Here is a 25405-nt window from a genome sequence, read left to right as displayed (position 1 = left end):
ATTTTAACTTTGTATCTCTAATACCTAGCACAATATAAAAGGTAAGTAAGAAAAAATTTTAATGCAATTCATTTAACCAATCAATTGGATTAGTTTGTTTTGAATTTTCTTATAATAACAGTTTTATTTATGTTGTGATATGATTAATAGGTATACTTTTGAATACTAGGAAAACCTAAAATTTGAATCATTAGAATCAGATAACCACTTAATACAGTAATCCTCTTTGGCATGACATCTTTTAATAGAAATAAAATGATAAGTGGAAGAGTGTTTTAAGCATAGGGAACGTCATATGTAAAAGTCTTTAGGTAGCAAGGGGTTTGATGGACACAAAGATCAGTGTGGCTGTAGTTTAGTGGGTAAGAGAGAGTGTGGCAAGAGATGAGTTGCCAGAAGTAGGACTCAGAGCAGTGTTTTTAAAACGGATGATAAGGAATTTGAATCTGAGTCTCAGTATAAAGGGAAGATGTTGAAGATTTTAAACACGGGAGTGATATGATTTAATTTATATATAAAGATCAGTTTGGCTGTTCTGTGAGTAGAGTGAGTATGAATAAAGATGGAGAGAGCAATGAGGAGGCTTTTGTGGGGGACTCTGCCACAAAAAAATTTTGTAACTTGGGCCTGGTTGATTACAGTAAAGGTGAAGAAGTGGATTGGGGATATATGAAGAGATTGAAAATGACATGATTTGTCAGTGGAGTAGATTTGGAAGAAGTTTTAAGGAAGAGAAATGAACCAAAGGTGACTTCCAGGTTTCTGGCTGGAAGAACTAATTGGATGGTAATGTCTTTAAATATGATCAAGAAGGGAAGAAGATGAACAAGTTGTGAGTAGAAACTAATGCTTATGTTTTGAGCATTAAAAGTACAAGATGTCTATAGATTAGCCAACATGGAAGGAGAGATATGGACTGGTTGGAGATACACCTCTGAGAGTTGTCAGTGTGTGCATAAAGCTAGAAAAATAGATAAGATAACCTAGAGTGAGTGTGTGTGTATGATGAAGAACAGATGAGAAGGTCCATGATTGAGCCCTGATGGATTCTTATACTGTGCTGGGTCTTAGGAATCCTGAGATGAAAGGACTGTGGTTCCTGTTCTCAAATATTTCACAATGAAGTGGGAAAAAAGACATGCTGATGAGCATTTGACAACAATAATGTGGAATGGAGCCAGGAGAAGCTGAACCCAGCTGCAACTAGGCAAGCTGCTGCCACCACCCCAGGGCCTTGCCAGGGTCTTGAGGCTTGGAGCCGGGAGAAGCCAAACCCAGCTTCAACTAGGCAAGCTGCCGCCACCACCATGGGGCCTCAGCCAGGATCCTGAGGCATGGAGTGGGGAAAGCCAAAAACAGACACAACCAGGTAAAGAGCACACCCAAAACACCATTTCCATGCAGGTAGTCTACCATTGCCACAGCAGTTGCCATGGTTGCCATAAAAGCAGCTAGTCTCTATAGCAGCAGTCACAGCCACTGTGCAGATGGCACGGCAGACTCTCAACTGCATTGACACAAGAAGAGGCACCAGCAGAGACCAAAAAAAAAAAAAAGAAAGAAAAGAAAAGAAAAAAGAGAAAAGTAGAGGTCCTCTCTCTCCACAAAGCACAATCCAGAGTAATAGAAGAAGCACCTGCTGTACGGTAATAGGGGAGGACTTGATCACAGCTGTCTTAGTACTGGACAGATCATCTAGGCAACAGATCAACAGAGGAACAGAATCTATCAGATGGAGAGAACAAATCTATGGTTATTAGAGGGGGGAGGCAGAAAGGGAAGAGGAGAGATTGGATAAGGGGCTTAAAAAATAAGTATGAATTTTGATAAAGAATATGCTAACAACCCCCCCCCCCAATATTGTGGAGACTTCTGGTTTGTCCTTCGATATGTAAAGAGCTTGGAAATTGTTACTCCCATCCTCAATAAAAACAGCTGAATAGGCTGAACATCAACAGCTCTTCTTTGATTCATCAGAAAATTGAGGTCCCGGGCTGGCCCCGTGGCTTGCTCAGGAGAGTGCGGCGCTGGTAGCGCCGAGGCCGCGGGTTTGAATCCTATATAGGGATGGCCGGTGCGCTCACTGGCTGAGCGTGGTGTGGACAACACTGTGCTGAGGGTTGCGATCCCCTTACCGGTCAGAAAAAAGAAAAAAAGAAAACCGAGGTCCCAAAGCAAACGAAGCCCTGAATAGTGGAGAGAGAGAAAAATACAAAGAATCACAGCTTACTGGGAACAGAAACCACTGGAAACAGAATGTGGTAGGAAAACTTAAACTACAGCTGATGAACTTTTAGAAGTTGAGTGTGGATTAACTTGAGTTAAAAATTCCTGGGGGCCCAGCCTTAGGGCAGTGCCCACACTTTTGTGTATTTTGCCCCCATGAGCTCCACCAGGTTCTCAAAGTGAAGATCAAAGAAAACTTCCCTCATGCTTCTAGCTATTTTGAAATAGCCCAGGGGAAGAGTAATCATTTTGAAATACTCCCAGAACTTTCTGTTCTCCATCCTCCCTGAAGAGAAACTACGTTATCGGAGCATAACCAACGTGAGAGAAGAGAAATACTCAACTTCAGCCCCATCTAGACTTCCTGTCTCACCTAAGGGGGAAAAGAAGCCGAGAAGCACTTTTCACAAGGTCACGGCCCGGGAGCACAGGCCCACTAAAAGACTGAGACCTATTCATAAGATTATAGAATGCTTCCCTTCCAAGTGGCAACTCAGGGATCCAGGCTGCTACCAAATATTGGCAAGACAACTAGTACACATAGCTTCTAGGGTTGCTGCATCAGTGGAAGAGAGAGAATGGAAAACTCACACTTATTCTTAACTGTGTAAGACAGTGACATAGGTCTTTTGCTCACAGCTTATTGCCCAAATCTTGTCACAAGGCTCTGAACTGGCTTCAGGTAAGGCTAAAATTTCTTCCTATGTGCTCAGAAAGAGAGGCAGTCTATATATAATAAGCACTAGTAGCATGTACTACAGTTAGTTTATGTTTGATTCTCATTTATTGCAGTAAGATGGAAATTTTAGGATGCCAAAAGATAACTATTTGGTAAAAGAATACCTGTTGTAGCAAGGATGGTTCCAATATTAGTCCCTACCACTGGTACTGTTGGTTCTAGTGAAACTGCTGTAATGATGGAGTCTAATTTTTATAGTAGTGAAGGTTAGGGTTAATAAAATGAAGAAAAGTTAATACAGAAGTGTCCTCAGGAAGGAAATTTGCCATTTGTAATGTTTCAAGGAACAGCTAGCTATTCAGTTTTGTCAGTGAATACAGGGAGATTTTTGCCTTCCCTTAGGTGGCAATGAAAGACTAACAGATTGAGTGTTGATAATAATGAAAATATGTGAAATCATACTGAGAAACCTTTAGTTGATCACTAGAGATGCCAAAGTATACAATAATAAATAAGATTAACAGTAAACAAAAGAATTTTAAAAAGGAGTAGCAGCAGAGATATTAGAAAATCAATCATCTTCTGTTCTTGGGTGAAATCTGTCTATTTTGATTCGTCATTTGATTGATACAAGAGTCGTTGGTTAGCTGTTTCTTTGAAAATTCATCTGCTTATGGAGGATTCTTAACACCCTCCTGTTTAAGGTCTCCTAATGTAGCAGATTTCCAACAGCCTAGGGAAAATGGTTTGTATCTTTTTAGTTGTGAAACATGAATCCGAGGGATAACATTTTGAGCTTTTGCTGAAGTGCTAATTGTTAACATACTTACTACTGTCTTTTCCATCCAGAGTTCAGGGCAGTTTTTCTCTCCAATCTCTTCTAGAAGAGTAAATCTGTAGGTTTCAGGTTACAGAATGCTTAGAAGGATGTTTTGGAAAGACTGCTTCTACCTGTTGATGATAATACTGAGCACATCACATGATTCCTTTGCTGTATTTACTCATGTTAGCTTGCGATAAAGCAGAATATAGAATCATAGATGAAATTTTAAAATACATGGGGAAGCCTATGATTCATAAGGGAGAAGGAGATGGATCCCGAAAAGTATTAATTGTTTGAAGGCTAATGGCAATGGAAATTAAAGGATCTTTGTGAATATTGTTAATTTAATTTTAATATTAAAATTCCAGTTATTTCCACTTTTCTGAAGATTGAGGATGATATAGACATAAGCTATGTGCTTCTTATTGGTGCTTGACAGGTCAAAGCAGTTGATATGGAGTTATGAAATGATGAAGGCATTTCCTGCACAGAGGTGTGTTTCCAGGTCCAACACAGATAGTCTTCAATCAGAATAATCTAAAATTGACTGCATCTGTCACATTTACCTTAGAACCACCTTAAATTCCCTTGTAGCTCAAGGCAGAGATAAATAAATAAAAATTACAAACAGATTGCTTATTTAGAAAACACCATTAAGAAAAACTGATAAAAGGAGCAAAGTGCTTATTGCTAAATAAAGTTGTTATTGAAACACAATATATATAATGAAAAGTGAACAGATTGAAAGCATGCAGCTCATGGACTTGTCATAAAGTGAGTGTATCTGGAAACCATCACCAAGATCAAGAAGCAAAACATTATCAGCTCTCCATAAACTTCTTATACTCCCTTCCTGGGAGGACTACCTTCCATCCCTAAGGGTAGCTTTTATCCTGACTGCTATCTAGCACCATTATTTTTGCCTGTTTTTATTTAGACTTTCCACAAATGGAATCATACAATATGTATTCTATTAGGTCTGGATTACTTGGCTGAACATAATGTTTGTGAGATTCCTGTATATGATTGCGTGTAGTTGTATTTCATTCATTCTCACTGCTGTACGGTACTTCAATATCTGAATATACCACATTTTATTTATCTATTTTACTATTGATATACATTGGCTTTGTTTCCAATTTTTGGCTATTGTGAATAATGCTGCTATATACATTGTGATGCCATTTTTTTATATTACTTTGGAGGACAATTTTATAGCTATTTGTGAAAGTAAAGTATTTCAGCTGCTTAAAAGTAATTTCAAATATTACATTTAGTTGCTATATCAGGGTGTCTGTGTTTCCAGTTTCCCATTTATTTATTTGGTAATGCTGTGGGTGCTGTTTCATGAACGTGCCTTACCCTATGATGTTTTGGTGCCTCTGCATCTGGCCTAGAAAGAGAGAAAAGGCATTCCAAGCAGAAGACTACCACAGAGGAGTGATATGATCTAATTTATTCTAAAATACAGATCAGATCATATCATTCCTTTGTGCTTCATGCAGTAGTTCAAGGTTTACAGTTCACTACATTAACTGAAATTAAGTGCCATTGTGTTCACAAATTGTGAAAAGTGTAAATAATTCTAATGTAATCAGAGTTTTTCTTTTTTTTTTAAATAATTTTTTTAGATGAAGAGCACATAGTCTTTGACCCAGGCAGCAGTGGGTAAAAGTGTTTTACTCCCTAATGTCTTTTTCAAAGAAGTACTTCATTTTGTTTAAGCAGAAGGCAGTTGAAGGTGGAATATTTATAATGGGCTTGAAATGATTTTTCTATTTATCATTATATATATATATTTTTTCAAAATTGAGTTTGTTAAATACTTTTCTTCCAGAAACAACAAAACACACTTTCCTCTTGGAGTCAGGAAGGGGTGTCTATACACTAAGGATAAATCATTGCCTAGTATCAATAAGCTATGAGTATACTTTTGCCTATTTTTAATCTCAATCTCTAATATGAAGATTATTTCATTTTGTGATGGAATAATAATTTTAGTCCCAAAGAATCTATATCCAGTGACTACATAAAATTTTCGTTTTAATGAAACTGTCTCAATTTAGCTGCCTTTCAGATATTAGTTATGGTGGCATCATAAAACAGAGAAGTAAAGACATTTATACTAAAGATTTATACTAAAGAGCTTTTTGATGTGGTTATTTTCTTTTGCAATAGTTCAAAAATGTTTTTTGAGATATATTTTTAGCCTAAAAAAGAATGAACCAAATGGCTGGTTTATTTGAGATAGTTTTGTAATATTTCTCAGCATTGTCTCCTGATTTCTATAACTTTTGATGTCACAAACTAAGTTGGATATCAGATAATATGGGAAATAATCCTTAGTATGGAATTCAAGGTATTCTCTCCTAAGTTGCTTTTCCAACTTCTTTTACTGTATTTCCCTTCTCCCTTGTTCCCCCATGCATAGCTTATTCCAAATGAAAATACTACCAGCTCCCTGAATTCTCCATCTGCTTTCACACTTTGCGTATGAAATTCTTCAGGCTGAAATTCATTCTTCATTTTATGCCTATCACAACTTTGCATATTCTTCTAAGCCAGGATGTTTAAATAACTAAAAAATGTCCCTCTTCTATGAAGTCATGCTAACACCATTCACAATTAATGCCTCCTTTTTTGTGCTCTAGTACCACTTTTCTTATATATTTATTATATATTTATAGGTTTCAATTGACTTGTATTATATTTGCTTACATGTCTGTCTCATATCTATATATGTCCATGTCTGCCCAGCTTGTCTTATTGATGAAAAAACTGGGTCATAGTCTACTTTATGCTATAGTTTTGCTCTATCACCTATCAGAGTGTACACACAAAGTACATATTTGTTTATTCATCTTCAATTTAAACATTCAGTAAATATTTACTGAGAACTTGGATATGGGCCACGTATTATGCTAGTCACTGGGATAAAATGGAGACCAGAAACAGACAAAATAATTCTCATGGATTTTCTAATTAGGTAGGTGAGGACTAATCAAGTAATCACATACATGAACAAAAGGTGCAACTGTGGTAAATGGAATATGCTATGGGACTTTGAAAATATTTAATGGAGGCATTTGATCTAGTCAAAGATGTTAAAGAATACCTTCTCAAACAAGTGATGTTGATGTGCATTGAGAATAATGAGGAGTTATGGAAGTGAAGAGCAGAAAGTATCACGGTTATGTTAGCTTCATGAAATTGTTGGGGGACTTGCTTTTTCTTTTTTTCTGAAACAACACAGAGAACATGGAAATGTCTTGTAGAGATGGTTTTGTGGTTTTTATATGGATCCCTTTGACAGTCTGGTAAAACTTATAGACTCCTTTCCAAAAGAATGTTTATGAAAATATAAAAGATGATTCAAACAATTACAAAAGAAGCCATTTAAACCGAAGTACATGTCTGTCCATGAACTCCTTGGGGGTGGATCACAAGTTAAGGCAGAAAAATTTGAGTTAAAAAATCTCCTGTAAATCCATATAGGTGGCTATTGTTTTTTGAGGATTGGCAATAAATGGAGATACTTACCATGTTTGTAGGTGGGAAGACTGAACATTGTAAAGATGTCAATTCTCCTAAAACCAGTCTATAAATATAATGCAATTTTAAGAAAAATCCCACTAGGATTTTCAAGGAAGTTCGATAAAAAGATTATAATATTTATATGGAAGAAAATTTTTACAAGCTTTCTTCCACAAAGACGAGCAAAGAGGCGGACCTATTTTACCAGATATCAAGACAAGTTGCAAAGCCAAAGTACTATATATCCTGAAATGTATGGATTTTGTTCCCTGTCTGAAATCACTCCTCCAACAAAAAGAACTTTTATTGGAATAGAGTCAAGCTCTTTTGATTGCGCATCGTCTTTGGCTGCCCTCATTTCCCAAAGGCAGAGTTGAGTAGCTGTTACAGAGACCCTATGGCCCACTTTGCCTAAAATATCTAATACCTTGTCCTGCATAGAAAAAGTTTGCTGACTTCTGATCTACATTACCAGAAAGTTATATATTCAGGTTTATATATTAAGATCTTTTGGACCTTTCATTATATTTGGAATTTGGTTGTGACAGTGTTCTGGGGTAGGAACAGATACAAACATCAATGAAATAGAATGCAGTTCATAAGCAGACCTGTGTACATATGGTTACTGAGTATATGATAGATTGACATCAAAAATCATTGTAAGATAGGATGAACTGTTTAATAAGTGATGATGGGAAAATAAAATTTCTATATGCAGAAGATTGAAATTAAATCCCTGTAAACTTCAGATCGATTAAAAGCCTAAATGTGAGAAGCAAAATTACAAAGCTATTAGAAGAAACGGTAGAATTTTTTGTGACTGATTTAGAGGTAATGATTTTTTTTAATAGCTAGCACTGAAACCACAAATAACGAAGGGAGAAATCAATGTATTTAACTACCTCTAAATTAAAGATTTGTTTAACAAAAGACACTCTGTACAAAATGAATAGTTAGTTGACAGACTGGGAGAAACTATTTGCTATTTTTAATTTATAAAGGATGAACTTGTTGGCTATGTAGGGTACCCCTGCAAATCAGGAAGAAAAATATGGGAAATCCGATTCAGAGTACTGGGTAAAGGATATGAAAAGGCAGTTCATAGGGGAGGCAGTCCAACTGGCTGAACTTCATTAGAAATCAGAAAAACATGAACTAAGAAAAGTGGTACATCGATATCTACCAAAGCTGCAAGAATTTTAAAAGTTGAATAATATTCACACATTAGCAAGGACGAGAGGAAACCGGAACCTTCACACCCTGCTTACGCTTGTGCTAACTGGGTTAAGCCATTTAATGAACTTGAGTATGTGCATTATACTCCTGCCTATATACCCCAGAGAAAACTTTACATGGGTCTACAAATATGTCGTTATAGAAATATTACAGGGTAATGAATTATAAAGGTCCATTTTAAAGAAATGGATGAGCAGATCGTGAGCAATGTGAAAAGATAAAAAAAAAGGAATGGATGAATAAAATGTGATTAATGCAAACAGAAACATTCTACAGCTATTAAAATGCAGGAACTAGGTGCAAAAACTAGAGAGTTGAAGAGAATGGATTCTGGAGCAATGCTGAATTTGGATCTGGCTTTCACCACTTACCAGTTGTGTGACTACAAGCCAGATAATTTATCTGTAGAATAGGAACAACAATGGGAATAATAATAATACTGCCTGTCTACCTGATACCTAGTAAGCACCATGTGTATTAGCTATAGTTTACCTATTTAAATTTTAATATAAAGATGTAAAGTTGAGTGGCAAAAGTAAGAAGTAGAAATAAGTAAATTGCACAATGCCATCTATGTAAATATACAAGACTGGTTACCCGAGGAAAGGGAAATCAAATTGGGAAAGAGAAAATAGTTAACTAAAATAGGAACTAAGCGTGGACCAGTGCTTCTAAGCTTATGATCAATTCTATGCTATGCACCTGAAGTTTAAAAAAAAGATGGGGGTGGGGGGAAAGGTGTGAATAGCAATTTATTATAGGCAGAGGCAAGAGCATGTAAAAAGTACAAAGACGCTGTAATGGGACGCACCATGGTGAGTCTAAAGAATTGAAAGAAAGCCAGATGGCTTTAGCAGAAGGAGGGAAAAGAAACAGTGCAAAAAATAAGGTACATTCAAGGCTTTGTAGATCCTCATAAGATTTTTCTTCTTGAGAGCGATCAGTAGTAAGTTAACAATAGCTTCTTTTTAGGAAAAATATTTTTTTCTGTAGTGTACAGAATAGATTGGAGAGAAATGTGGATGTGAGTAGCCTAGCTAGGAGATTACTCTCTAGATTAGGTAAGAATTGGTGGAAGCAAGGACTGAGTCTTGACCTTCAAAGGAGATAGAAAATGAAAAGGCCACATATACAGGAGGAAAATTAGGAAAGTATTATGAAAGCCAAACAGGTGGTGAGGGTGGTGACACATGGTTTCAAATATTGTTGAGAGCTCAAGTAAGATGAAGACTAAAACATTTGTCTATTTAAGGTATATGGAAGTCACTGATAAACTTAGTGAGAATTAGGAAGTGGGCTGGAATCTACACTAGCTTGGGTTGAAGAGTGGCTGGGGTGAGAAAGCCAAGAGAGAATCTTGCTTATTTATAATTAGGAAGGGAAGATAAGCTCTTCTTGGCAACACGTGTAATTTAGTTCTTGAATCTGCCTGTATACCACCACCTCTTTGTCTAATGGTGTATCGTTTTATAGGACTCATTCAGTAATAGTGCATTTCAAATTATGCCCGTTCTGGTACAGGTTTTGTGATCTTCCTGTAGTGGTGCTTTTGTGTTTACTTTAAGAGCTTGACTTTTTTTTTTTTTTTTTTGAGATTGGTGAATCAATTTATATGTTTTAAATTTAAAAATTTAGGGCATTATTTATTTATTATTAATTTTTTAGTTTAATTAATTAATTAATTAAATATTTTATTTTGTTGATATACAATGTGGTTGATTATTGTGGCCAATTACCGAAACCTCCCTCCCTCCTCCCTCTCCCCCCTCCCTCCCAACAATGTCCTTTCTGTATGCTTGTCAAGTATCAATTTAAAGGAATTGCAATTGTTATGCTTTAAGAGCTTCACTTAAACCTGGTGGGAGATCATCAGGGCTGGCTGCTACTGGGATCTGAACCCTTGACCTTGGTGTTATCAGCACCATGTTATATACCAAAGGAGTGAACCGGCCAGCCCAGGGTTTATTAATTTTAGTGACCTTTTTATTTTTTCATTTTTAAATTTAATTTTTAATTAACAAAAATTATATATGTTTATCTTGTACAACATGATTTTTGTAATATGTATACATTGTGGAATGGCTCAGTTAAGCTAATTAATATATGCATTATAACTATAGTTACCGTGTTGCACAATAGAGCTCTTGAACTTACTTCTCCTAACTGAAATTTTGAATGCTTTCACTGACATCTCCCCAACTCCCCACACCTCAGCCCTTAGTAATCATCATTCTGCTTTCTTCTGAGTTCAACCTTTTAAGATTTCACATATGAATGAGATCATGTAGTATTTGTCTTTCTGGGCCTGTCTTATTCACTTAACATAATGTCCTTCAAGTTTATCAATGTTGTCACAAATGACAGGATTTTCTTCATTTTAAAGGCTGAATTGTATTCCATTGTGTATATATATCATATTTTCTTTATCGGTTCATTTGTTTATGGACACTTACGTTAATTCCATATCGTGGCTATTGTGAGTAAAGCTGCAGTGAACATAAGAGTTCATGTATCACTTCAACATGCTGATTTCATTTCCTTTGGATATATACCCAAGTACTGTGATTGCTGAATCATTTGGTAGTTCTATTTTTAATGTTTTGAGGCAACTTTATGTTGTTTTCCATAATGGCTGCACCAATTTATATTACCACCAACAGTGTGCAAGGGTTCCCTTTTCTCCACATTCTTGCCAACACTTTTGTCTTTTTGATAATAGCCATTCTAACAGGTGAGAGGTGATATCTCATTGTAGTTTTCATTTGCATTGCTCTGATGATTAGTGATGTTGAGCACCCTTTTTTAATAAAATATACCTGTAGTGATAGCATTTGTATGTCTTCTTTGAGAACTGTCTGTTCAGGTCCTTTGCTCATTTTTCAATTAGGTTATTTGTTTTCTTATTATTGCATTATTTGAGTTCCTTATATATTTTGGATATTAACTTTTTATCAGATGTGTAGATTTCATATATTTTCTCCCATTTTGTGGGTTGTCTCTTCACTCTGTTGATTGTTTCCTTTGCAGTGCTGAAGTTTTTTAGTTTGATATAATCCTACTTGTCTCTTTTTGCTTTTGTTGTCTGTGTTTTTGGGTTCATATGTAAAAAATTATTGATTGCTCAGACCAATGCCATGGAGCTTTTCCCTTTGCTTTCTTCTAGTAGTTTTAGAGTTTCAGGTCATATGTTTAAGTCTTTGATCTTTGAGTCAATTTCTATATATGGTGTGAATTAAGGGTCTAATTTCATTCTTTCATTGTAATTTCATATGGATATTTAGTTTTCCCAATATTGTTTATTGAAGAGAATGTCTTTTCCCCACTGTATGTTCTTGGCAACTTTGTCAAAAATCAAGTAACTGCAAATGAATGAGTTTATTTCTTAGTTTTCTATTCTGTTCCATTGTTCTATGAGTCTGTTTTAATGCCAGTACCATGCTATTTTGATACTATAGCTTCATAGTATATTTTGAAGTCAGATAGTATGATGCATCCAGATTTGTTCTTTTTGCTCAATATTGTTCTGTCTATTTAGGGTCATTTGCAGTTCCATTTGAATTTTAGGAATGAATTTTGTTTTTCTATGTCTGTGAAAAATGCTATTGGAATTTTGATAGAGATTGTATTGAATCTATAGATTGCTTTGGGTAGTATGGATATTTTAACCATAACAGTATTAGTTGTTCCAGTTCATGAACACGGGATACCTTACATTTATGTGTCTTCTTTAATTTTATTCATTAATGTTTTATAGTTTTCAGTGTACAGGTCTTTCACTTCCTTGTTCAATTTATTCCTAAGTATTTTATTTTTTATGTTTTGTAGCTATTATGAGTGAGATTGTTTTCTTGATTTCTTTTTGGATAACTTGTTGTTAGTGTATGGAAACACTACTGATTTTTAAATTTTGATTTTATATAGTGTAACTTTACTGAATTTGTTTATTAGTTCCAGCAGTTTTTTTGTGGAGTCTTTAGGGTTATCTATATATAAGATCCTGTCATCTGCAAATGCAGACAATATAACTTATTCTTTTTCAATTTGGATGTCTTTATTTATTTCTTTTCCTTATTGATCTGGCTAGGACTTCCAGTAATATGTTGAATAGAAGTGGTAAGAGTGGGCATCATTATCTTGTTCCTGATCTTAGAGAAAAAGCTTTCAACTTTTCATTATTGAGTGTATTAGCTGTGGGTTTGTCATATAAGGCTTTTATTGTGTTGAGCTGCATTTCTTCAATACCTAATTTGCTAGGAGTTTTTAATCATGAAAGGATGTTGAATTTTATCAGATGCTTTTTCTGCATCTTTTGAGATGATCATATGGTTTTTGTCCTTCATTCTGTTATGTGGCATATCACAATTGTAGAATTGTATATGTTGAACCATTTTTGCATCCTTGAGATAGATCCTACTGATCATGGTAAATGATCTTTTGATGTGCTGTTGCCTTTGTTTTGCTAGTATTTTGGTACAGATTTTTGCATACATTTTCATCAGGAATATTGGCCTGTAATTTTCTTTTCCTGTAGTGTCCCTGTGTGGCTTTTGGATCAGGATAGTGCTGGCCTTGTAAAATGAGTTTGGAAGTATTCCCTCTTCTTCAATTTTTTGGAAAAGTTTGTGAAGGATTGGTATTAGTTCTTTAAATGTTTGGTAGAATTCAGAAGTGAAACCGTCAGGTCCTGGGCTCTTCTTTGATGGGAGAATTTATTACTGATTAAATCTTTCTACTCTTTATTAGTCTGTTCAGATCTTCTGTTTCTCCATGATGCAGTCTTGGTAGGTTGTATGTGTCTAGGAAATTATCCATTTCTTCTAGGTCATCCAATTTTTTGGTTTATAATTGTTCATAGTAGTCCCTTATGATCATCTGTATTTCCATGATCTCAGTTGTAATGTCTCCTCCTCCTTTTATGATTTTATTTAATTGAGTTTTCTCTTTTTTCGCTTAGTCTAGCTAAAGGTTTGTTGCTTTTGTTTATGTTTTTTAAAAAAACCTCTTTTTTGTTGATCTTTTCTATTGTTTTTCTATTTTGTATTGTATTTATTTCTGCTCTGATATTTATTATTTCTCTTCTTCTACTAACTTGGGGCTTAGTTTGTTCTTTTTCTAGTTCCTTGAGTTGTAATTTTAGGTTGTTTATTTGGTATCTCTCTTCTTTCCAGGTGTTTCTTTGTAGGTGTTTATTGTTGTAAACTTCTCTCTTAGAATTGCTTTTGCGTCATTCCTTGAGTTTTGACATGTTGTGTTTTTATTTTCCTTTGTCTGAAGATGTTTTTAAATTATAATTTTAAATTTCTTCTTTGACCTATTGGTTGTTTATGAGTATGCTGTTTAATTTCTGCATATTTGTGAAGTTTTTTGAAATTTCTCTTATTACTGAATTCTAGCTTTATACCATTGTGACTGTAAAAGATACTTTAATATGATTTTGAATCCTCTTAAATTTGTGGACTAATACATGACCTGTCCTGAAGAATGTTTGTACACTTGAGAAGAATGTGTATTCTGCTGCTGTTGGGTGGAATGTTTTGTATATGTCAGGTCCATTTGGTCTAAAGAGTAGTTTGAGTCCATTGTTTATGTATTGATTTTGTGTCCAGATGATTTGTCCATTGTTGAAAGTTGGGTATTGAAGTTCTCTACTCTTATCGTGTTGCAGTCTATCTCTCTCTTCAGATTTATTATTTGCTTTATTTATTTTGGTGCTCTGATTTGGGGTACATATATATTTATAATGGCAATATTTTGTTGATGAATTGATTCTTTTATCATTATGTAATGACCTTGTTTGTCTCATTTTACAGTTTTTGATGTAAAGGTCTATTTTATCTGATATAAGTATTGCTGCCTCTGCTTTCATTTGACTATTTTTTTGAATATCTTTTCACTTTCAGTTTTTGCTTATTCATAAACGTGAAGTGATTCTGTTATAGACAGCATTTAGTTCAGTCTTGTTTTTTAAAACCATTCAGCTACTCTATGTCTTTTGATTGGAGAATTTAATCCATTTACACTCGGGGTAACTGTTGATAGGTGAGGACTTACTACTGCCATTTTGTGAATTCTTTTCTGGTTGTTTTGTAGACTCTTTGTTTCTTTCTTACTCTCTTTCTGTTTTCTTATACAACTAGATGATTTTCTCTAGTGGTACACTATGATAAATTACTTTTTATCTTTTGTATGTCTACTGTAGGTGTTTGCTTTGTGGTTACCATGAGGATTACATAAAACATCTTATAGTTGTAACAGGCCATTTTAAGGTGATAACAACTTAACTTTGATCACTAAGAACACTACACTTTTCCTCCAGCTCCCAAATTTTATGTTTCTGTTGTTACAATTTACATTTTTTATATTGTGTATTCTTTAAGAGGTTATTATCTTTAATAGTTTTGTCTTTTATCCATTGTACTAATATGTGATTTACATACCACCATTACAGTATCAGAGTATTTTGAATTTGACTGTGAATTTTATTAGTGAGTTATGTACTTTCATATGTTTTTGTGTTACTAGTTAGCATCCTCTTTTTTTTTATTAGCATGAAGAACTCTTTTTAGCATGTCTTGTTTTCTTTCAGCTTGAAGAATTCTTTGTAGTATTTCTTGTAAGACAGGTCTGGTGGTTATGAATTCCCTCAGTTTTTGTTTGTCTGGGAAAGTCTTTATCTCTCCTTCATTTCTGAAGGACAGCTTTGCCCGGTAAAGTACTCTTGGTTGACAGGTTTTATTTCTTCTTTTAGCACTCTGAATATATCGTCTTGCTTTGTCCTGGCCAATAAAGTTTCTTCTGAGAAGTCTAGTGCTATCCTTATTGGAACTCCCTTTTATGTGATTTGCTTCCTTTCTCTTGCTGCTTTCAGGATTATCTCCATGTCTTTGATTTTTGACAGGTTGATCATCAAATGTCTTGATGTAATTTATTTGGATTGAATCTGTTTGGAGACTTTTGACATTCCTATACTTGGATATTTATATATTTCTCTAGATTTGGAATGTTTTCTGCTATTTTTTTTGAATGGTAAGGGGATCACAACCTCGGCATGGTGTTGTCCGCACCATGCTCAGCCAGTGAGCGCAGCGGCCATCCCTATATAGGATCTGAACCCGTGGCCTCGGCGCTACCAGCGCTGCACTTTCCCGAGTGAGTCATGGGGCCGGACCCTGCTATTATTTTTTTTAAAGAAGCTTTCTATTCATTTCTTCCTCTCTTCTACTTGAATTCTTAATACTCAAAGATTTGCTCATTTGATGTCTCATAAATCTTTTCAGCTTTCTTCACTCCTTTTCATTCTTCTTTCTTTTTTTCTCTTCTGACTGTATATCTTAAAATAACCTGTCTTTGAGTTCAAGATTATTTCTGCTTCATCAATTCTCCTATTGGTTCTCTTTACTAAATTTTTTATTATTTATTGTAAACAGAACTTCTGCTTGATTATTTTTTTCTTTTTAGTAATTTCAATCTCTCTGTTTTAATTTCTTGTGTTGTTTATTTTCTTGATTTTGTTGAATTGTTTTGTGTTTCTCTGTATTTTGTTGAGGTTCACTGAGTTTTTTCAAAACTGTTGTTTTGAATTCTTATCAGGCCATTCATATGAGGGTTCTTCAAAAAAATTGTGGAAAAATAGAATTAAAAGATAATACAAATCTTTTCATGAACTTTTTGAAGTACCAGCATATATCTCTATTTTTGAAGGGTTAGCTACTAGGAAATTATTGTGCTTTTTTTATTGGTGTTGTAGTTCTTTGGTTTTTCATGATTTTTGTTGCCTTACATTGATATCTGCATTTAAAGAAGTAAGGACATGTTCTGTTAGATGCAGACTGTCTTTGTCTGGGAAAGCTCTTCACTAATTATCTTTCCAGAAATTGTGGGTAGGCTGTTTGGCATCGTCTGTGGTTTGCCTTGCTGCTGGCATTCTTAGGGAGACTTACCTGGTGCCTGGGTCAGCAGGTGTGTGTCCCTAGCCTCTGTATCTATTGGGTTGCACCTTGAATTTTGATCCACTGTGGTGGACCTGTTTGAGGTCACAGGATTGATCCTGGATTATATATCAGTGGGGGCTGGCCTGAAGCCTGGGCCTGCAGGGGCTGACCTGACATTAAGATAGGTCTTGAGCCTACGTTGGCAGGACTGGCCAGGTGCTGGGATGGACTGGGTACCCAGGTACCCTGGGATTAGCAAGGAGTCTGAGTTTGTGGGGTTGGCCTGATGCTGGAAAGGTCCTAGAGCCTGAAATCACCAGGGTGGACCTGGGACCTAGGTCTGCAGGGGTGGACCTATAGCCTCTGTTGGTATGGGTTGGCCTGGCACTGGCATATGCTGTGATGAGTCTAGACCCTGGATCTGCTGGAGCATGGGGTTGCAAGGGTTGGCTTGAAGTGTGGGACCTCAGGGACTGGATTGACACTGGGCAGTCCTGGAATCTATGTCGGCAGGTGCTGGTCTGCTGCCCTAAGGCATGGGTGCTGATCTGGCTCTGGTGGGCTTGATGCCTGAGGCTGTGTGGACTGATTTGGCTCTGGGCTGGTCTGAAACCTAGGATAAGCCTGGTGCATGAGGCTGGATGGGCCTGGACCCTGTATATTCAGGGTGCCTGGAGGCTGCATCTGCTGGTGTTAGCTTGATGACTAGGGATTCTGGGGCCTGTGTGTTGCTGGGGTGTTCCTTAGCCTTGGGTTATGTAGGCCAGCCTGGTGCTGGGGGTGGTCAGGAGCCCAGTATTGCTGGGGCTTTCCTGGATCTGGGGAGGGACCTGGAGCCTGAGTTTTTTGGGGTTGGCCTTGTTCTGGGGTCAGCCCGAGGCCCTGGGCCAGCACTGTATCAACCCAGAACCTGGGGCTGCTTGGGTAGGTCTGGTGCTGAAATGGCCTGGAATCCTAGTTTGCTGGACAGGCCTGGATCCTGGGTCTGTGGGATCCTGCCAGGCACCAGGGTGGGCTTGGAGGCTCAATCTGTGGGTACCAACCTAGATCCTGAGGCCACAAAAGCTGGTCTGGTGCTCTGCAGGCTTGAAGCCTATATCTATAGGGGCTGGTCTGGAGGCTGGGTCCACAGGTGTCAGCCTGAAGATTGGGCTGCAGGGATGGCCTGATACTGGCACAGGCCTGAAGCTTGGGGCTGTTGTGGATAGCCCAGTTCTGGGGGTGGTCTCGAGCCTGAGGATGCTGGGGTCATCCTTCATATGGGGCAGGCCTAAGAGACCAAGTCTGCTTGGTATGGAGTCTGGGGCTGTGGGACACCTGGTTCCTGAGTCTGGGGCTGACCTGGAGCATGGGTCTTTGGGGGCTTGCTTGGTGCTAGGGCAGGCCCAAAGTCAGCTGGGCAGGCTTGGAGCCTGGGACTGTGGGAATCTGGCTAGTGCTTGAGTGGGCCTGGAAGCTCAGTCTGCGAGTAACAGCCTGAATCTGGGGCTGTGGGGGCTTACTCAGTACTACTTTTTACAGGGGTGGGCCTGGTGTTGGAATCCAAGGCAAAGTCCACTGCTCACTTTTCTCCCCTTCCCTCAGCAGAGGATATCTCCATGTTGTGCTACCTTGGGTTTGGGGAGGGTTGACATGGGAAGTGTAAATTGTCCTTAAATGTGTTTTTTCTTATATCTGTGCCACACCTAAGTGCTGTAATTTCTTACCTGGTTTCCTTAGCTCTTGTCTTGAAGATATTGTTGGGTGTGGATAGTTGTTCAAATTGATGTTTCTATGGGGAAGCGAACTCTGAAGTCTTATTTCCCCATCTTGCTGACATCAGTCCCTATGATCTTTTCAAAGAATCAGCATTTGGTTTCATTGATTTCCACTCTAATATTTTTTATTTACTTTCTTCTGCTTTCTTTGAGTTTAACTTTCTCTTCTTTAAGTTTCTGAAGGTAAAAACTTAGATTACTGATCTGGGACCCTTTTTACTTTTAATATAAGTGTTTATTTCCTTGTTTAGGTCCAGTTTTCCATATGATTCTTCCAAGGAGTATCATATTGTTTTTGTCTGAAGAATTTACTATAAGTTCCTTGCAGTGAAGGTCTGCTGCCAATGAATTTTGTCATTTGTTTGCCTGAAAAAGTCTTTATTTTGCCTTCATTTTTTGAATCATTATTCCACTGTGTATGGGATCCTGTGTTGACAGTTTTTTTCTGTCAGTACTTTATGGACATCACTCCATTGTACTTCAGCTTGCATTGTTTTGGAAGAGTAATCATCTGTAATTCTTACTATTGGTTCTCTGTATATAATGTGTATTTTTTTGAATACTTTCATAGTTTTCTCTTTATCTTTGGTTTTTAGCAGTGTGTGTGTGTGTGTGTGTGTGTGTGTTTCCAAGGTATTTGTTTACTAGGGATTCTCTGAGGTTTTTGTATCTGATTTGGTGTCTTTCGTTAATTTTGGTAAATTCTTGGTCATTGTCCCTTCAAATATTTCCTCCATTTTGTTTTCTCTCTCCTTCTTCTGGGACTCCAATTTTGCATGTTTTAGATTAGATTAATTCTTAGTTGCTCTGCTGTTACTGTTTTTCCTTCCTCTTTTTTATTCCCTTTCTGTTTCAGTTTGTATAATTTTTATTGACTAATTTTCAAATTTATTGACTTCTCCGTAGCTATTTTGAGTCTACTCATGAGCCCATGAAAGGAATTTTTCATCTTTTATAGCATGTTTTCTATTCCAGAATTTCCATTTGACTCTTTCTTATAGTTTTTCTGCTTTAATACCCCATCTGTTCATGCATGTTTCCAACTTTTTCCATATAGCCTTTATCTTCATAATTTTAATCATTTAAGTCTTCGTGTGATAATCCCTACATCCATCTCATCTCTGAGTCTAATTATATTGATTATTTTATCTCTTCATAATGAATGGGTTATTTTTTTTTATTATTCCCCCTATGTGCCATGGTTTTGTATTGTATTTATGCCTTGATGTAGGCATGCTGCTTCTGTCAGGCTGTTAGTGTTGGGGATAGAATCACCAATCAAGTCAGGAGTCCAGGAATTGGATTTTGTTTTTGCCATCATTATCCTTAGTGTACCATAATCTTCAAATTCTTCTAACAATGGGCTGCTGTTGCCTTTTGCTTAAGATGGATGCTGGAGTACCAGAAATTTTTTCAATGTTTTTGCTACCCTTGCAGCCATTTTCACACACCTGTGCTGTGGAAGGGGAGGGGTCTCTCTCCATGCTCTTGTCCCTTCCTTCTTTTCCCTATTTGATGTAGGGCTTCTGGTAGGGGAAATGGTGTTCTTAGTTATGTTTTTCTAATCTCCTTCTTTGACAGGCCTTCTCTACCTGGGCTTTGGGAATGGGGCTTGCTCAGAGTTCCCATTCTCTTCTTCCCACTGAAGCAAATCTACCTTGTATCTCTGATTGGTTTGGGGCAGGAGTTTTCTCTCCTCTCCTAGTGGTTAAAGACCTCTGATTTGCATTTGGGTGAGATACTGGGCCCAAGATGGTTTTCTGCCCCTCTTTCATGGTTTTTTTCCTTCAACCTTTTCCCTAACTGCAATGGGTCTTTTCCTATATCCTGGGAATGACAGGAGTTTACTTTCTTTTCTGGTGGCTTAAAGCTTTTGCTGTTCTAGGAGAGAAGGTCTGGGGAATTGTGCTTGTGCCCCATCAGCCACTAGTCAATTCTTTTATGACTGCACATGTTCATCCCCCAAAAGGGGAGGCTTTTTTTTTGTTTTCCTGCCGTGTTCCTAATATTCATCATAAGCACTCAGTGGACTCCTGTGAAAAAGTGCTTGTGAGTGAGTGTGAACTTCCTTTGAATCTGGGTCTCTAAAGGTTCCAAACTGTCATGTTAGCCCACTCTTGGCCTTTAACAATATGTTAAAATTTTAACTGATTTCCTCTTATTTGCCTATGTGGTGGCCACCTCCTTCGCATGTGTTCTGCCAAAAGTGCAATAGTTAGGGTGTCTCTCTCTCTCTCTCTTTTTTTTTTTTTGAGAGGCTTATCACTCTTTGGAATTCAGATTATTTGCTTTATTATTAAGCCATTTGTCATTGTTAGGGTGGGAGTGACATTATTTGCATTTTTTTAAATCCTAAAGTGAAATAATTATAGTTTTTAAGCATTTTCAATTTTCACTATAAAGCCAGTGGAAGTGAAAAGTTTTATTACTATTTTTAATTAAAGTAAATACTACCCTTTTCTAGTCATCTTTTTTCTTCTTTTTATTTTATTTTTAAAGTAAAACTTGACTTTACTTTCATTTACACAGCCTCATTTGTTGAGCTGCTAATATTTTAGTGTTTTTACAGCCAACTATTGTCCAGACTCTTGAATAGATTTAAATAATTAGAGAATTAGAGAGAACACTTGTCCAGTTTTATTTCTTCTGTTTGGATTCTTCAGATCACTTCATTGAGACTGAAACTCAATGATGTGAAGTTCATAGGTTTTGGCTTTACTGTGTAAGTCAAATTAGCTTCCTATGTTTTGAAACTAAACTGTTGAAAAATAGAGTTGTAAATGTTTTAGAGCATATGATTGACAATAAGTTGTAAACGGTAGGTAGTAATTTTAGAATGATCATTTAAAGAAATGTCTCCATAAATATATATTGTACTAATTCGTTCTTAACTTAATATGTAAATCGAAAGGTAGAACTAGTTGCAACATTTTTATGATAAAATAATGTGCCACACACGATGTTATTTTGTCATCAGAAAGTTAAAGTTTTATTCTTTTATTTTAATCCTCTATATTTTTGGGTTGTAAAGTTGTGTCTGTAGATTGTGGTAGTTTTTTTTCTTTGAGCCCATTAGGAAACCAATTTTTTCTTATCTGTTTTTTCTGCAGAAAACTGCATCAGCAGTTTGAAATGTATAAGGAGCAGGTAAAAAAGATGGGAGAAGAATCACAGCAACAGCAAGAACAGAAGGGTGATGCCCCAACGTGTGGTATCTGTCACAAAACAAAGTTTGCTGATGGATGTGGCCATAACTGTTCATATTGCCAAACAAAGTTTTGTGCTCGTTGTGGAGGTCGAGTGTCATTACGCTCAAACAAGGTACAGAAGTGAAAATTACATGTAACAGTTTTCTTATAGTTAAAGTTATTGTGAATAAAATAAAGAAGATAACTGAAAATAATATTCAGATTAACCAAAGAACAAAGACCTTCTCTATTGTCTTCATTTTAGATTAAAGTTGTTTTAAGTTTTTTTCACTGAATTAAAAAGATATTTGTCTTATTGTTTCATGTCAGTTAGCTTATGATTTTGTTTAGAATCATAGGATCTTAGACTTTCAAAGATGAGGAAGAGAATTTAGAGATTGATTGGTCTTACTTCTTTATTTCATAGGGGCAGAAAACTCAGATCCAGAGAGACTGACAGTTCATTCTCAAAGCCATACGACTGATTAAAGTCAGAGAGAGTTTTGATACAGAGTTCTATGTAACTACACATGCATTTACAAACTTTGTAGATTTGTTCTTCCTTTGGCTCCATTTCCTTTCTTTTGAAAGAGGCCCTTTCTAGTGTTCAGATTCTGTTTCATATTTTTATAGCTTTTGAAGTTACATTCCCCTTTGTTTTTGTTTTAACGTTAATGAAATACTTGACTATGGAATTTAAAGAAGAAATGTCAAGCATTTGTTTATATTTATACTAGATTTTAGTAGTTTATCCATCTGTTTTAGGGAATATGTTAATGATGCTCAAAGAATGCTTTGTTGAAGTTAGCAAAAGCAGTATATGAATATGTGTCAGTAAGTTTTTTAGAATTTGCATTTATCTCCTCACTAGTATCTTATAATTTACTTATTTGCTGAGGTAGTTTTTAAGTAGGAAGCTGATATATTTACATACATACATCTGATATCTTTATTTAGACATAAGTGTGGAAAGTAATTTCCCAGTGTGATTTCATTTCTTCATATTCTCATTTTTCCCCTTTTTTCATTGTTTTGTTTTACCCGGAACTAATCACTTATTTCCTTATTTCTTCTGATCTTTCCCCCTTATTTACCTGATCATGTTTTTTTTTTTCCTTGACTAGGTACTAGAAACTTCATCATAATTTTGAATAGAAGTGATGAGAGCAGAATCCTTGTATTGTTCTTAATCTTAGGGGGAAAGCATTCAGACTTTCACTATTAAGGATGATGTTAGCTGTAGGCTTTTTTAGGGGCTGTCTATTCCTAATTTGCTGAGAGGTTTTTAAAATTTTTTCACGATCAGGAATAAATGTTGGATTTTGTTAAATGCTTTCTCTTTATTGATATTAATCATATGATTTTTATTTCTTTGTTACTGTGGTAAAGTACATTGATTTTTGAATGTTAAACCAATTCAGTATTCCTGTGATAAACTTCATTTGGTCATGATAGATCTCTTTTATATGTTAATGGGTTTGATTTGATAAAATTTTGTTTACAATTTTTGTTTCTATGTTCATGAGGCATAGTGTCTGTAGTTTTCTTATAATGTCTTTCTTTGGTTTGGTATTAAGGTCTTGCTGGCCTGATAGAATGAGTTGGGAAGTATTTCCTCATCTTCAATGTCTTGGAAGAGTTTGTATAGGATTGGTATTATTTCATCATTTAATGTTTGGTAGATTTCTTCGGTGAATCTAACTGGGTATACAGTTTTTTGTTGGTAAGGTTTTTAAATACAGTTTCAATTTCCTTAATGGATATAGGGTTATTCAAGTTATTTATTTTTTTCTTGAATTAGCTTTCATAATTGTCTTTCAAGAAAGTTGCTCAGTTCCTCATAAGTTGTTGAATTTATTGGCATAAAGTTGTTCTTAGTATTCTATTACTATATTTTTAATCTCTGTAGAATCTATAATGATGCCACCTCTTTTATTCCTGATATTGGGTAATTTGTGTCTTCTCTCTTTTTTTCCTGCTCAGTCTGACTGGATGTTTGTTAATTTTATTGATCTTCTCAAAGAACCAGCTTTTGGTTTCACTAATTTTTCTTTTTTGTTTATTTCTGCTTTGATCTTTATTATTTTTTCTCCTTACTTTGGGTTTAATTTTTTCTTTTTCTAGTTTCTTAAGGTTGAAGCTGAGGTCATTGCTTTGAGACTTTTCTTCTTTTCTAACATAGGGGTTATATACTGTAAATTTCTCCTAAGTACTCCTCTAGTGGCATCCTCCAAATTCTGATATGTTGTTGTTTCATTTTCATTCAGTTAAAAATACTTCCTAATTTTCCTTTTCTTCTTAACCTCTGAATAACTTAAAAGTATGTTATTTATTTTTCAAATATTGAAGGGTTTCCAGAGATCTTTCTGTTAATTACTTTTAATTTAATTTTGTTGCAGTCCCAAAATATACTTTGTGTGCCTTGAAACCTTTGAAATTTCTTGATACTAATTTTATGGCCCAGAATAGTTTATTTTGGTAAATGTTCTGTGTACACTTGAGAAGGACATATATTCTATTTTTGGGGCAGAGTATGTTTAAATAACCATTAGGCCAAGTTGATTGTTAAAAATGTTCAAGTCTGCTATATTATTGTTGATTTTCTGCCTATATGTTCTATCAATTATTAAGAGAGGGATATTAAAACATATAACAATACTTGAATTTGTCTATTTTTCTCTGCAGTCTCATCAGTTTTTGTTTTATGTATTTTGAGCTCTGTTTTTAGGTGCATGGACATTAGAATTGCTATATCCTCTTATTTAATTGATCCCTTTATCATCATTAAGTGTCCTTCTTTATTTCTTCACTTTGTCTAATTTTAATATAGTCTCCAACTTTCTATTAGGTGGTATTAACATGGTATATATTTTCTTTTCTTTTCTTTTACTTAAAACTTATTTGTATTTTTATATTTAAAGTAATTTTCTTATAGGCAGGATATGGTTGGGTCTTGCTTTGTTATCCAGATCTCTGCCTTTTAATTGGGTGTTTAGACAATTTACATTTAATGGGATTATTGATAGGATTTGGTTTGATTGTATCATTTTGCTTTTCATTTTATACTTGTCCCATCTGGTCCGTTTTTATTTTTGTTTTTCAGCCTTCTTTTGGATAACTCAAGTGTACTTTATGATTTGTTTTTTCTCCTTTGTTTGTTCAATACCTATAACTCTGTTCTGTTATTTCTTTAATTGCTTGAGAATTTGTAGTATGCATCTTTAAATTGTCATAGTCAACATTCAACTGATATTACACTATTTTATGTATAGTATAAGAAGATTATAATAGTGTACTTATATTTCTTTCTTTCAGACTTGATGTTATTGATGTCATTTTACATTTACCTATTTTATAAACCCCACAATACATTGCTATTATTTTTTGTTTAAAAAGTTTATCTTTAATGAGTTTGAAAAAAGAAGAAAAATTGTATATGTACTCTTGTAGTAAATATACATTTACTACAATAAAGGTACTGTTCATTTCTTTTTGTAGATCTGCATTTATATCTGGTATCATATTTTAACTGCCTGAAGGATTTCCTTCAATATTTCTTGTAGTGCAAGTCTGCTGTTGATGAATGCTTTCAACTTTTTGTGCTGAAAATTTTGCCTTCATCTTTTAAAAAGATAGTTTTTTGAGTATAGAATTTTAGGTTGACAATTTTTTTCTTTCAATATTTTAAAGGTGTTGCTTTACTGCCTTCTTTCTTTCACTGTTTCCAACAAGAAATGTGATATCATTGTCATCTTTTTTTTTTTTTTTCTGTGCATTATGTGTCTTTTCTCAGGCTGCTTTTAAAATTTTCTTTTTATCACTAGTTGTATGCAATTTAATTATGATATTTCTTGGTGTGTTTTTCTTTATGTTTCTTGTGTTTGTGGTTTGTTGAGCTCTTTGATCTGTGAGTTTATAGTTTTCATAGAGTTTGGGGAAATTTTGGCCATTATTTCTACAAATATTTGTGCTGATCCCTCCTTTCTCTCCTCTTCTTCAGGGACTTCTGTCACCAATATATTAGGCTGCTT

The 25405-nt window shown here is 35.5% G+C and overlaps 1 protein-coding gene across 22 annotated transcripts in view; it reads left to right on the top strand.

Annotated features, from left to right (window-relative positions):
• The window catches only part of RIMS2 (regulating synaptic membrane exocytosis 2), a 637189-nt gene that overhangs the window by 126002 nt on the left and 485782 nt on the right, over window positions 1-25405 (top strand). For all 22 annotated transcript variants that reach the window (XM_063079161.1, XM_063079141.1, XM_063079151.1 and 19 more), the window contains one exon: window positions 21297-21507. In XM_063079161.1, coding sequence (XP_062935231.1) covers window positions 21297-21507 — 211 coding nt within the window. The remainder of the gene's footprint in view (window positions 1-21296; window positions 21508-25405) is intronic.

Source organism: Cynocephalus volans, chromosome 15 (assembly GCF_027409185.1).
Source record: "Cynocephalus volans isolate mCynVol1 chromosome 15, mCynVol1.pri, whole genome shotgun sequence".
Classification (NCBI taxonomy): domain Eukaryota; kingdom Metazoa; phylum Chordata; class Mammalia; order Dermoptera; family Cynocephalidae; genus Cynocephalus; species Cynocephalus volans.
The sequence above is the reverse complement of the archived record's forward strand: the minus strand, read 5'-3'. Positions and strand labels throughout refer to the sequence as shown.